This window comes from Mus caroli, chromosome 11, assembly GCF_900094665.2.
Source record: "Mus caroli chromosome 11, CAROLI_EIJ_v1.1, whole genome shotgun sequence".
NCBI classification, from domain to species: domain Eukaryota; kingdom Metazoa; phylum Chordata; class Mammalia; order Rodentia; family Muridae; genus Mus; species Mus caroli.
This window is the reverse complement of record NC_034580.1, coordinates 70,338,714-70,352,827: the sequence shown is the minus strand read 5'-3', so window position 1 is coordinate 70,352,827 and position 14,114 is coordinate 70,338,714. Positions and strand designations below refer to the sequence as shown.

Below are 14,114 nucleotides of genomic sequence, written 5' to 3'. Positions count from 1 at the left end.
ATATATATATATATATATATATGTGTGTGTGTGTGTGTGTGTGTGAGTGTGTGTGTGTGTGTGTGTAGGTATGTATGCATGTGTGTGTATGTGTGTGGAGGGTGGGGGGTATGTGTCCATGAGTGCAGTTGCCCTCAGGGGACAGAAAGAGGGTGTCAAATGACCTGGAGATGGATTTACAGGTGGTTGAGAACAGCCTGCTGTGGGTGCTGGGAACAGAACTCCAGTCCTGCATAACAGCACCACACTAACCACTGAGTCAGCTATCCAGACCCCTAGTGTGTGTGTGAATGTGTGTGAGTGTGTGTGTGAGTGTGTGTGTGTGTGTGAGTGTGTGTGTGAGTGTGTGTGTGTGTGTATGAGTGTGTGAGAGAGTGTGTGAGAGAGAGTGTGTGTGTGTATGAGTGTGTGAGTGTGTGTATGAGTGTGTGAGTGTGTGTATGAGTGTGTGAGTGTGTGAGTGTGTGTGTGTGTATGAGTGTGTGAGTGTGTGTGTGAGTGTGTGTGAGTGTGTGCGTGTGAGTGTGTGAAATTTAAATTTTTTACATTTATTTATTTATTTAATTATTTAGTTGAGTATTGTTTTGTTGGTTTTGCTTTTGACACTAGATTTCACTATGTAGTCTTAGTTTACCTGTTACTCATTATGTAGACCAGGCTGACCTCAAACTCACAGAGATCTACTGGCTTCTGCCTCCCAAGTGCTGGGACTAAAGGTGTGCACCACCACATCTGGCAATTTCCTCACTTATCTATTTATTTATAAGTGTGTGTGTGTGTGTGTGTGTGCGTGCGCGTGAGCATGAGCACGAGCATGCACTTGTGCCATAATGCCTAAGTAGAGGTGAGAGAACAACTCGCAAGTGTCAGTTCTTTTATTTTACCATGTGGGTTTCAGGGATCAAACTCAGGCCCTTGGCCTTGGCAGCAAGCTTCTTCACCTGCTTAGCCATCTTGCTGGCCCCTTCTCCCAGCTTTTTGTTTTGCAAAAATGAATTATAAAGTCTTTTTTCTGTCCCCATGCCTTGCCCCAGCCTGGAAGTTCTGGGGATTAAACCCAACATTGTACCACTGAGCTATGTTCTAGCTCAGTTTACAGACTCTTGTTCTTATCGGGTGTCTTGCCTCACATTTTGGAGGTTAGCCCATGTTGTGTACAGCAATGCCCCTTCACCCGGAAGCCTTGAACTTGGAGATGCTGGGTCTGAGCTTGGCTGTGGAAGGCTCACGTGGCTTCTGAATGGGATGAAGTAGGAACAAGAAGGCTGGTTGGAGCTGGGTGTGGTGGCACACGTCTTTAATCCCAGCACTAAGGAGGCAGAGGCAGGCGGATTTCTGAGTTTGAGGCCAGTCTGGTCTACAAAGTGAGTTCCAGGACAGCCAGGGCTATACAGAGAAACCCTGTCTCAAAAAACCAAAAAAAAAAAAAAAAAGAAAAAAAAAAGGCTGGTTGGTTTGCCTACCCAGGGTGCAGATCAAAGTCAGAATTTGCAGCTAGACCACAGGGGATAAGAGAACAACAGACTCAAGGATGACGGGATTTGTCCTTTTAATTCCTAAGTTCCCATAAGAAATGGGTAGGGGTGGTGCCTTTGACCAAGCCAGGAAGCAGAACAATTGTAGGGTGGTTGGGAGATTTGCTCTTTAAACATGTTATAATGGCAATGTCCCTCTGATACAGGACAATCACACGCCCCATTTTGCCTGGGAAAAATTAGAGTTATTTCTGTCACTTGAGCTAATTAGTAGCATCCAGTCTTGCTGTTGGAAGTGTCCTGTGAGTTCATTCCTGGGCTACCAAGTGGATGGATCTGGGAGGCATGGCACCGCTGACTCTGGCTTTGAGGTCATCCATTTTGAATGGCAAGGAGTTGACTGAATATTTTGGTAAGGGCTGGAAGTGTATATTTGACAGCAGAGAGATGCTTTAAGTCATGGAGCTAGAGGCTAGATGGAGCTCCTGCTGAGCATGTGCAAGGCCCTGGGTTTTGTCCACAGTGGGGCAGGGGGACCCTGAACTAGAAGAGATCCTTTAAGGAGATATTCTGTTCATAGAAAGGAAAAGGGTTCAAGGATCAACAAGCAGAGACAGAGAAGATAGGGTACTTAAGGTGGGAGAAAATGGCGACGAGACAGAAGGAGCTCCGAGAAGACAGAGCTCTGCTCTGCTGCCTGCTACTGAGGACAGTTTCCGTGTGGCAGTCAACACAAGTCACTTGCTGCAGTCGTTTCAGAGGAGATGAGCACAGAAGCAGAGGGGAGGAGGAAGTGGGAGCCGAGACTGTGTAGACATAAGAGCAAACAGCTCCTTAGGTCATGGCGGTGAGGGAAGTGGGCAGTGACTTTAGGGGTGTGTCACAAAAAGGAGAATTTGAAATAATTGAAGCCCCCTTCCTTTTTTTCCTGTGTTCAGATTGAATCCAGGGTCTTATATAATATGCTGAGGAAATGCTCTACAGTAGACTATACCCTCAGTCCTGAGACCCTGACTCTCTTTAGACTCTCTCTCTGTTTCTTTCTCTGTCTCTTTCTCTGTCTCTCTCTCTGTCTTTGTCTCTGTCTCTCTCTCTGCTTTTTTGTTTGTTGTATGGGAGTACCATGTTGTCTGGTTCCGCAGCAAGTACTACCAACTGTGCCCTGGAAGTTTAGACCATCTGTTTGTTGGACTGCCGGTGTTGTCTAATTTCCTGGAATCCCACAGAACCGAGACTGAAACCACCCTTCCAGTAAAGGGTGATCTCTTGTCCAGAGCCTTTGGCAGCCAGTTGCTTCCAGAAGGCTTTCCCATCATGCATCTGTGGCGGTTGGCTTGGTAAGAGCCCTCTTAAGCATTCCCCTTCTTCAGGTGCAGCCCCAGGAGGCACTGGTACTGGAACAGCACGAACACAGTGAATTGAGGGCCCTCCAGACAGCTATAATGTTCCTGCGAATAATGCCTCTTGTCCACATATTCATTTTATTCTTCGGTGGAGTGGGGGATGGGATCTAGGGCCTCATGCATGCCAGGCAAGGACCCTATCAGAGCTGCACCTCTGGTCCTGTGGGAGGCGTTTGGTGCATGCATTTAGAAGTAGAACATTGGGCTTTCGCTTCGGGCTTGTCCACTTTTAACAGTCAGGGTTGCTGCATGCGGTCACACATGATGTTAGCATTTTCTGTCACATTGTTCTTCACAGTCGCCATGTGTGATGGGTAGAGTTCCTCATTTTCCACGCCCATATGGACGCTGGTGTTGTCACATGATTAATTAATTAATTATTATTATTATTTTAGAGAAACATTGCTGTTTAATGGTAAAGCTCAGTAGACTCCAGCACCAGGGCTGGCATGGAGTCAAAGCAGCAGGGACGGCTGAGTGACCCCAGGGAGCCTCACATGGCGAAGAGGATGAGGAAGGTGACCATCAAACAGAAGAGTCCCATGGCCTCAGACAGGGCAAACCCCAGCATGGCATAGGAGAAGAGCTGTTGCTTGAGAGACGGGTTCCTGGCATAGCCAATAATCAAGCACTGTGCCAATGCCAGCCCCTGATCCTGCCACACCAACTGTGGCAGCCACAGCACCAATAAACTTGGCTGCTGTGTTGATGTCCTGGGAAATGACACTGGTCTGGAATTCCCATCTGTCCACCTAGAGAGAGGAGCTGCTGCAGGCAGGCTGTTTAGATGGGGCCTCTGGTCTACTCAGGGAGGCAGACACAGGTCTGGTAAGACCCCTGGTACAGGAGCCCATCAGAACTAGAGAAATGAGCAAGGCCTTAGTGGTCTGCATTTTTCAATCTCCCAGCTTTAGTTCTTGGTCTCAGCGCTCCACAAGATTAAATTTTATCAACCTGATAAGAGCTGGAGAGATGGCTCAGTGCTTAAGAGCACAGACTGCTCTTCTAGAGGTCCTGAGGTCAATTCCCAGCAACTACATGGTGGCTCACAACCATCTGTAATGGGATCCAATGCCCTCTTCTGGTGTGTCTGAAGACAGCTACAGTGTTCTTACATACATAAAATAAATAAGAATTCTTTAAAAAGAAGTTCTTGGGCTGGTGAGATGGCTCAGTGGGTAAGAGCACCCGACTGCTCTTCCGAAGGTCCAGAGTTCAAATCCCAGCAACCACATGGTGGCTCACAACCATCTGTAAAGAGATCTGACGCCCTCTTCTGGAGTGTGTGAAGACAGCTACAGTGTACTTACATATAATAAATAAATAAATCTTTAAAAAAAAAAAAAGAAGTTCTTATGGTCTTAATTTGATTATTAGCAATGATAACATTTTTTCTTGGTGATTTGGGGACTCCAACCTAGGCTCCCTTTTACTTACTTACTTATTTATTTAAATTTAAATAATAATACAAATAATAAAAATTTAAATAAATTTTTATCTGGGAATTCAACTCAGGACCTCTGGAAGAGCAGTCAATGCTCTTAACCACTGAGTCATTTCTCTGGCCACAGGTCTCCCCTTTTTTTGGTAGGGCTTTAGGTAGGATGTTTCTGTTATATCGCCCTGGCTGTCCTGGAACTAGCTATGTAGACCAGGCTGGCCTTGAACTCACAGAAATCCTTCTGCCTCTGCTTCGGGAGAGCCTGGATTAAAGGTACCACATGCAGCTGAGGGACTTTCATACACCAGGGAAGGTGCTCTCTGCTGAGCCTCACTCCTAACCCTATGGAACGCCTTTGTATACACTTAGTGTCCCCTTGGGATTCTTCCAAGAATTACTTGGCTTTATTTTTTTCTCTTAAATTATTAGTTAAAACTTTTTTGCTAGATTTATTTTGTGAGTATTTTGACTATGTGCATGTCTGTGCACTGTATGCAATCCTGGTGCCCACAGAGGTCAGAAGAAGGCATTGGATCCCCTGGAAATGGAGTTATGATGTTGTGAATCACCCTGTGTGTGCTGGAAACTGGGCTAGAGTTTTCTATAACAGCAACAAATGCTCTTAACTGTTGAGCTGTCTCTCCAGGCCCTCTTGAATTTTTTTTTTTGGGGGGGGGTGTTCGAGACAGGGTTTCTCTGTATAGCCCTGGCTGTCCTGGAACTCACTTTGTAGACCAGGCTGGCCTCGAACTCAGAAATTCTCCTGACTCTGCCTCCCGAGTGCTGGGATTAAAGGCGTGCACCACCATGCACCAAATTTTTTATTGTATTCACCCAGTGCCTCTTGGCTCCTCCTAGATCCACCTGCACCTCCCTACCCCTCCATCCCTGGTTTTGATTTTTATTGATGTGTATGTGTGCACACCTGTGAGTGATGCTGATGGAGGCCAGAAATGGGTGCTGGATCCCAGGGAGCTGGAGTTACAGTTTTGATTCTCTTGGCTTGATGCAGGTTCTGAGAACATAATTCAGGCCCCTGCAGCCATCTCTTGAGTTGTTTCTGGTTTTCTCGTTGATTTACACTCTTTTGATGTGGCTGCGTTTTCTCTTCCTCTTACAGTATCTACACAGTGTGAAGAGAGATTTCTAACTTTAATGTCACATTGGTCATCCACCTTTTTCCTTATAGCTTGTCCTTCTTTGGTGTAGGTCTTTATGTTGGCCTTAGATTTCCAACAACTCTGCTGCTTCTGTCTCCTGAATGATGGAATTACATGTGCACCACCACACCCAACTACTCATTGTCTGTCTTTGTGTTTCTGCGTATGCCATGGATTGCACGTATAGATCAGAAAATAGCTTGTGGGACTCATTTCTCTCCTTCCACCCTGTGGGGCTTGGGGGTTGACTCACATCCTCATGCTTAGTGACAAGTACTTTTCTACTTTCAGAGACATCTCTTTTCTTTCTTACCCCTCTACAACGCCCCCCCCATCCCATCTGCCTTCTCCCCCATCCCTTTTGCCTCTATGAAGGTACTCCCCACCTACCCACCCACTCCTGCCCCACCGCTCCAGCATCCTCCAACACTGGGGCATCAAACCTCCACAGGATCAATGGCCTCCCCTCCCATGCTGTCAGACAAGGCTGTCCTCTGCTACATATGCATCTGGAGCCATGGATCCCTTCATGTGTACTCCTCGGTTCATGGTCTAGTCCCTGGGAGCTCTGGGTGGTTTGGCCAGCTGACATTGTTCTTCCTATGGGCTTGCAATCCCGTCTCTGCTCCTCCAGTCCTTCCCCCAGCACCCTCACTGGGGTCCTGAGCTCAGTCTGATGGTTGGCTGTGAGCATCTGCATCTGCATTGGTCAGGTGCTGGCAGAAGCGCCCAGGGATCAGCCACTCCAGCCTCCAACTCATATGGGAGATTGATGTGAATTCCTCATCTCCCTTCTACTTTTCAAGTCCTGAGATTACAGGAGTCCACCATCCTGCCTGCCTAGGTTTGCTTTATAGAGCATGGTATTGCTTCAATAACATGGTGGTCATGATGGGCTCATCTTGCAGAAGCAAGAGGATCACTGTGAGTTCCAGGCCAGCCTGGGCTACATAGTGAGGCCGGGTCTCAAATCAACTGATCGATCAATCTGGAAAGATATCAGCACCGCCTGTACTCAGAGTGTGGCACTGGATGATGGGAGACTGAATGAGACATTTTTCACAGGGCATCTCTAGCTGCTTTTGACTCTGTGTGTGGGTGCATGCGCATGTATATGCATGTGTGCATGTGGACATGTATGTGAGTGTGCGTACACGTGCATACATGTATAGATCAGAGGACAAATTTGTGGAGTCAGCACACTCCTTCCACCTGGGTTCCAAGGATTGAGCTCATGTCACCGGGCTTAGACTGCAAATGCTTTTGCCCCTAACACAGGACTTTGCCTAGAGGCCCTGCACAGGTTTTATGGAAAGCTGGACTCTGACTGTTGACACTCTTCTTCCTACAGAGCTGAACCTTGCCCACTACAAAGTCTCACTGGCCCAGGCTCTGCTTTCTGTGGCCTTCCTGAGGATGCTTGTAGAGTCCCCTAAATTTTCTCTTTTGAGCCTTCTCTGAACGGCCATTGGGCTTTCTTAAGGCAGCCAAGAATACATTTGTTATATAGGTTTAGAAAGGATTTTTTTTAATTAGTGATTTTTTAGAGATAGGGGTTTTTCTGTATAGCCTTTGATATCCTGGAACTCACTCTGTAGACCAGGCTGGTCTCGAACTCACAGAGATCTACATGCTTCTGCCTCCCAAGCTTCTGCTGGAATCCAAGGTATATGCCACCATTACCTGGCCCGGAAAGCAATACTGTTCATCAGAGTAGCTGCAACATGAAACATCTCAAAATCTTTAGCTCCCTGGAGCGGATCCTGTACTACACGGTCGACAGTTCAATGTGCACGAACTTTGTTCCCTAAACAAGATCAACGAAAATATTGTTCTTCAGAAACTAATCATTACAACTATTTATGTCGTGTGGGTGGGTAGGTGTGGGGGTGCACGAGCCATGGTGCACGCAGAGGGCAGAGGACCACATGTTGAAGTTGGCCTTCCATGTAGAGGCTGTGGGTACAGCTCGGGCTTTCAGGCGAGGTGGTTGGCACTTTTACCTGACGGGCCACCTCACTCGCCACCTTTTCTTTTCTTTCATTGTTTTATGAGTTTTCATGGAGCCCAGGCTAGCCTCAAATTCACTGAGTAGTCAAGGCTGCTCTTGAACTTCTGACCTACCTTCCAAGTGTTGGGATCATGAGCAAGTGGCACCACACCAGTTATGAAAACATTGAGATTACCTTCAGCCCCTGTGGAGTCAGCAGTATAGGAAACTGATGAATTTCAGGGTTAGAACTGGGTTTCCTCCCAAGACCTCTTATGTAGATGCAAATAGTCCAGATTCCAAATCCCAAACACTTTTGGTTTTTTTGTTCTTACTCATTTTAGATAAAGGGGGGATTCAACCTGGGGTCCCCAGTCACTGCTCCTGTCAGTGCTTTAGCTTTGAAACTGAATTCTGAGTTCTAACGCCCCAGGGCAAGCTGAGTGCAAGTGTTCTCCTGTGCAGACGCCTCCAGTGAGGGCCTCCTCTGAGGGTGGGTGTCCTGCTCACCCCATTTCTTCCTCTGCTCAGATGTCTCCCCACTATCCTTTCTTTTCTTCTTAAAGATCTTATTTGTGTGTGTGTATTTTTTTTTTTCTTCTTCAAGACAGGGTTTCTCTGTGTAGCCCTGGCTATTCTGAAACTTACACTGTAAACCAAGCTGGCCTCAAACCCACAGAGCTCCACCTGCCTCTGCCTCTCAAGTGTTGGAATTAAAGGTGTGTGCCACCACCACTGGGCTAACCTTTTATCCATTCTCTCTCTCTCTCTCTCTCTCTCTCTCTCTCTCTCTCTCTCTCTCTCTCTCTCTCTCTCATACCTGATGAGGCCAGGAGATAGCATCAGATTCTCTGGAGCTGGAGTTCCAGGCAGTTGCAAGTCCTTGGTATGTGAGCTGTGAACAGAACTCAGGTCCTCTGCGAGAGCAGCCCGTGCCCTTAAGCACTGGGCCAACTCTCTAATCCCCACCCCACTGTCCTTTGGAACCTTCAGAGCCATCAGGAACAGTCCCATTCCTTCATTTTCCAGGAGAGGGAGGGAGGAGAATCACCCTGCTCCCACCTGCAGGGAGAGCCAGAGCCAGAGCCAAGCACCTGGAAGAACCCAGTGTCTCCATACCTGCCAGCTCACAGTCTCTCCATGCAGCCTGCCTCTCAGCCAATCCTTTCAGATGTTCAAGTTCAGACTCATGACCTACCCCAGGCTGGCCCAAGTGCCCCTGAAGTTAGCCATCATGTGGAGGGTCCCAATGAAGAGAGATAAAGGTCCAAGGGAGATGTGGTGGGAGAGGAGGTTGGCCAACATGTGGTCTTGGAGCCACATGGCAGAAGGGCAGCAGTGGGTTAAAGTTAACACCAGACAATGATGCAATCACAGATTCCAAATGGAGTCAGGTCACTTTAAGAAAGGAGTAGCTGTAATCTGAAGCCTGCTGGACGCTGGTTGAGAGGCAGCTACTCCCTTCACTGCTTGCTGGAGCCCCTCAGAGTGCAGGCTGTGAGAGAAGCTGCAGCCGACCACAGGTAAGGCAGCGCCTGGTCTAGCCTGGGGAAGACAGATATGGAAGAGGCTCCCTGGCTAGAGGGACTGGGAGTGGCAGGGGCACCCCAGAGAGCAGAAAAGAGGGGTGCAAGGAAGTGGAGGTAGGGTTATAGTAGCCCCTGCAGTTTAGGAACCAAGGTGAACAGATGAGAGGGGAGAGAGAATTGGGGGGACAGAGGCCCAGGACTCTATTAGCCGTTCACTGTATACCAATAGGAGAGGCTGGACTGTGGTTTTGAATGGTGTTGGGAAAGGATGTGGTGGTGGGTGATGGGAAGCAGGGAGCTAAGCTCTGGGACTGGACTCAGCAGTACCCCGGAGGGGCTATAGTCCCATAGGCTGGGTTCTTCTTGAAGTTGCTTCCACCAGCAGTGAGAAAGGAAGGTGAGCTTCCTGCAGCCCAGCCTGACTCCATTCGGATCGCTGGTTCCCTTACAGCAAGGAGCAGTGGGCTGCCTGAGGCCTGCTAGGTTCTCTGTCCAGCTTCCTCTCATTCTCTCTTACCAAGAGAGCTGAGAGACAAATGAGGTCACGGCCTCTTGCGAACAATAAGCACCATTTAGCCTAGCTGGTTTGTGGGGTCTGGCTGCCCTCCTGCAGCCCTTGCACCTCCTGATGTAAGCCACGGCAGGGAGTGGTCTGAGTCAAAAGAAAGAGACAGGCTTTCCAAGAGCCAGCCACTGTCTGGACCTTAGCTGCCCATCAGTTCAGCCCCCAGGGCTGAGGGGGATGGGTGGGGACCAAAGAGTTCTGTTCTGCAGGGCTGACCTTTCTGGGGGTGTTGGGAGGTACAATTATGGGGTATCTCAGGCTGATTCAGATCCCAAGATTTCAGGAGGGAAAAACCCCAAACTGTCCAGGGGGTGAGCGGCGTAGCCATGAGCCAGCCAGACTGAACCCCTGGAAACAGTCCTTGAGCCAGTGGAGAGAGAGGTGTCCTCCCCTGCACTGTCCGCATGGTCACTGCCATGTGGCTTGAAGGCAGCTTGGCTCTGGGAGGAGGAGGAGCAATGTGTTTGTCTCCGACTGGGTTTAATCTGAAACACATGTACTGGCTCCCACTTGTCTTCTCAGCTTGGATGTGAGACCACAACATCCCAGTTTCTGTGCCTCCTGATTTGGGGCACATGGGAAGGCCAACCTTGACTCAGAGAGGGAGAATCTTGACCCCTCTCCCCGGACCCTCCTCCCCCTGGAGCCTAGAAATCTGGCTTGGACACTGCCCTTTGGACAGGATGGCATCACTGTCCTGGTGCCCCTGGCTAGCCAATAACTGCCTCCCCAATCCAGTTATTGCAGCCAGGGCCTTGCATGTGTCCTGTGTAGCCCCTGCTGCACACCCTCACTTTCTGCCCTTTAGGGTCTCCATTTCCGTTATTCCTGTGGCTTGGGGTGGAACATTCAGACACCCCCCTAGCACCTGTCCCTGCTTGTAGCTCTTGGCCAGCATTGGACCTCTGTGTTTCCCCATGCACATCAGATTTCCCACCTCAGATTCAGTCCTCAGTCTAACCACGTGGTAACAAAGATCTGTGACTTAGACTCCCACCACCACCACCCCCGCCCCCGGGAGGAACTTCAGGGGGTCCCATCTGCAAGGGTACCTCATTTACTTCCTGGAAGAGGATGTCCAGGGTGACCACCTCCTCATGTCTCAGTTGCTACCTACCCAGAGGGACCAGAGGTGCCTCTCTGAGCACCTCTCTGATAAATCAGCCTCCTGAGGCTCAGCCAAGGGAGGCTGCTGCCTGTGATGGGAGGGGCTGGGAAGGGTAGACAAGAAGCCTAAATCTGCATTGATTTCTCTGTTGTTCTAAGGGGTCTCTCCTGAGCAGCTGGGTGGCAGTGCCCCTGGATGAGAACACAGAGGTCCCTAAAATTCCCACTGGGAGACCTGCTATAGATGAGGGGTTAGGGAGAGCCAGGTTGGTTCCTGCTGGTGGTGCTGCCAAAAGCAGAGTGAACGAGGAACGAGGAGTCTTCCCGTTGTTGCCCTTCACGCACTATAGCCGTCCCATGGATTGTCTGACTTAATTTTAAGGACCGTAGCCGATGATAGCAGACTCCTAACTTCTCAGATCAGATATTTTTCTGGGAAGTCAGAAAAGTTAGTGATGCATGTGTCTGGCAAGGGAGGGCACGTGTATGTGAGACGATGTTGATGGAGCGGAGGGGGCACATCAGCATGTGCGTGCTATAGGATGGGTGAGGGCACACTAGGACAGTCAGTGGTCTTTTCTGAGTCGTGAACCCTGTCTTCCTCCCCTAGACCTGACTCCAGGGGGGCACAGGAATGATGTGCGAGGACACACAGCCCAGGCTGCAGTTTTGTCTTGTGGTCCAAGTGCCAGATGAGAGACAGAGCAGAAAAGGTCATTGCTTAGGGAGATAGAGGGAAATGGGAGGTCCCACCAAAAACTGGTGCTGTTTAACCTGAAGGAAGGAAGGCTCTGGGGCTAAGAGCCATCTCCATGCTAGGAAGGGGAAGAAGACATAGCCCTGCACAAGAGAAGCCAGCTAAAGGGACAGTTGAGGGCACTGCTAAGGGCTGCTAAGACATTGTGTAGGCAGATGTGACTGTGCACGCCTGTAACCTCAGCACTTGGGAGGCAGAGGCAGAAGGATCACACGTTCAAGGGGAGCCTAAATACAGTATGATTGTCTCAAAAAGGAAAAAAAGGAGAGATGTTCTAAAATGTAACCCTCATAGAAGTAGGTCAATACTACTATACTTTATACAGAGAACTTGTATACTATACTATACTATACTATACTATACTATACTATACTATACTATACAATACTATACTATACTATACAATCCTATCCTATCCTATCCTATCCTATCCTATCCTATCCTATCCTATACTATACAATACTATACTATACTATACAATACTATACTATACTATACTATACAATACTATACTATACAATACTATACTATACTATATTATACTATACAATACAATACTATACTATACAATACAATACTATACAGTACTATACTATACTATACAGTACAATACTATACTATACAATACTATACAGTACTATACTACACAATACTATACTATACTATACTATACAATACAATACTATACTATACTATACAATACAATACTATACTATACAATACTATACTGTACTATACTATACAATACAATACTATACAACACTATACTATACAGTACTATACTATACAATACTATACTATACTATACAATACTATACTATACAATACAATACAATACTATACAATACAGTACTATACAATACAATACTATACAATACAGTACTATACTATACAATACTATACTATACAGTACAATACTATACAGTACTATACTACACAATACTATACTATACTATACTATACAATATTATACTATACTATACAATATTATACTATACTATACAATACAATACTATACTATACAATACTATACAGTACTATACTATACAATACTATACTATACAATACTATACTATACTATACAATATTATACTATACTATACAATACTATACTATACAATACAATACAGTACTATACTATACAATACTATACTATACTATACAATACTATACAATACTATACTCTACAATACTATACAGTACTATACTATACAATACTATACTATACTATACAATACTATACAATACTATACTCTACAATACTATACAGTACTATACTATACAATACAATACTATACAGTACAATACTATACTATACTATACTATACTATACTATACTATACAAGTAGGGCTTTATTCTTTAGATAGCTATGAAGTCCCAGAGACCAGGTTTGGTCCCAGGCAGTGTGGCCCTGGTTCATACCCTCTTAACTAAGAATTGCTCTTGAAATAGAAGAAGGGAGTCAAGTCAGGCATGATGGCTCACATCTGGAATTGTAGTACTCAGGAGGCAAATGGAGTAGGGTAGCTGCAACTTCAAGGCTAGCCTGGGCTACATACACAAGAACCTACCTAAAAGAAAGTGTGTGTGTTTGTGTGTGTGTGTGTGTGTGTGTGTGTGTGTGTGTGTCTTTAACATAGGCTTTGGTCAGAGAACTAATGGTGGATAGCAGGACCAGACCAGGTGTTCTGTAAGTCTATGACCTGGGCTCTGCTCCCATCCTGAGACAGGGTTCCAAATCCTACCAAAGGAGCTGGCCGTGTGCCTCCACGGAAAAGCCTTGGTGTGTGTTTGTGCTAGAGCATTGTCTTGGGGCCTGAAGAGCCTGCTGCTGGGTCTTCCCTGTGCTGGAGCTTAGATGGGAAGGTGGGTCTCCTGATAGGAGACCAACATGGGGGCACAGCTCAAGGAGGAGTGCAGGGGCAGGTCAGGGATGGCAGACCTCAAGCCAAGGGTCCACTTGGGGCTGAGAGCTGGAGGGAGGGGAAGGGCTCACTCTGCCTGACTCTTGTCCCTGGGCAGTGTGCAGTGGCAGGGGAGGGTGTGGGTGAGGGGAGTCGTTTGCTCTCTTGTTTCTCTTGTAGTTCCGGGATGCAGGCCCTGGTGCTACTCCTCTGGACTGGAGCCCTGCTCGGGCACGGCAGCAGCCAGAATGTCCCCAGCAGCTCTGAGGTCAGTAGGGTGGGTAGGTGGGACAGCAGAAGAGACAGTGCAGGGAGGCAGTCCTGGATCCAGGGTGGGTTTTGGCCTTCACTCTTCTAGGCCTTGGTTACTTTAACATCGAGACAAGAATATCTTCCCTCTCCTTTCAGAGGAGCTGCCACTATACGGAGGAAGTAGGGGTGGGGTCATGTCACACAAGGACAAGGGGGCTGGGCATATTAGACCTGGGTTGTGGGCTTTAAGTGTGGCTTAAGGCTTAGTGACCTTAGACAATACTGTCTTGCCACTAGCCAGTCACTTATTCCTCACCTACTAACTCCCCCTTCTCTGTTGGGGGTGAAGCCCAGGCCCTCACACATGTTACACACGTGATGTAGTACTGAGCTCTATCCATGGACACTTCCTTTGAGGTTGGTAGGTACAGATTAAAATCTAAAAATCCGGGCTGGTGAGATGGCTCAGTGGGTAAGAGCACCCGACTGCTCTTCCAAAGGTCCAGAGTTCAAATCCCAGCAACCACATG

At 47.5% G+C, this 14,114-nt stretch overlaps 1 protein-coding gene, 1 long non-coding RNA gene and 1 pseudogene across 4 annotated transcripts in view; 1 reads left to right on the top strand and 2 right to left on the bottom strand.

Annotated features, from left to right (window-relative positions):
• Positions 1-839: 839 nt before the first annotated feature.
• LOC110304394 lies at positions 840-8,559 on the bottom strand. Of its 3 annotated transcripts, none has more exons than XR_003838057.1 (4): positions 7,604-8,035; positions 7,163-7,286; positions 5,245-5,442; positions 840-1,236 (listed from the first exon to the last, which is right to left on the bottom strand). It is a non-coding gene; the product is annotated as an uncharacterized LOC110304394 (long non-coding RNA). The 3 variants fall into 3 exon arrangements; XR_002379077.2 differs by lacking the exon at positions 840-1,236 and adding an exon at positions 8,290-8,559 and having other exon boundaries at positions 5,128-5,442; positions 7,604-7,674; XR_003838056.1 differs by lacking the exon at positions 840-1,236 and having other exon boundaries at positions 5,128-5,442.
• Positions 1,533-3,888, bottom strand: LOC110304393 (annotated as a pseudogene).
• Positions 8,560-8,868: 309 nt separating the features above from the next.
• Serpinf1 (serpin family F member 1) overlaps positions 8,869-14,114 on the top strand; it is a 13,169-nt gene continuing 7,923 nt past the window's right edge. The window contains exons 1-2 of the mRNA XM_021175753.1: positions 8,869-8,992; positions 13,513-13,600. Of these exons, the coding sequence (XP_021031412.1) occupies positions 13,520-13,600 (81 nt within the window). The 5' untranslated portion in view covers positions 8,869-8,992; positions 13,513-13,519. The remainder of the gene's footprint in view (positions 8,993-13,512; positions 13,601-14,114) is intronic.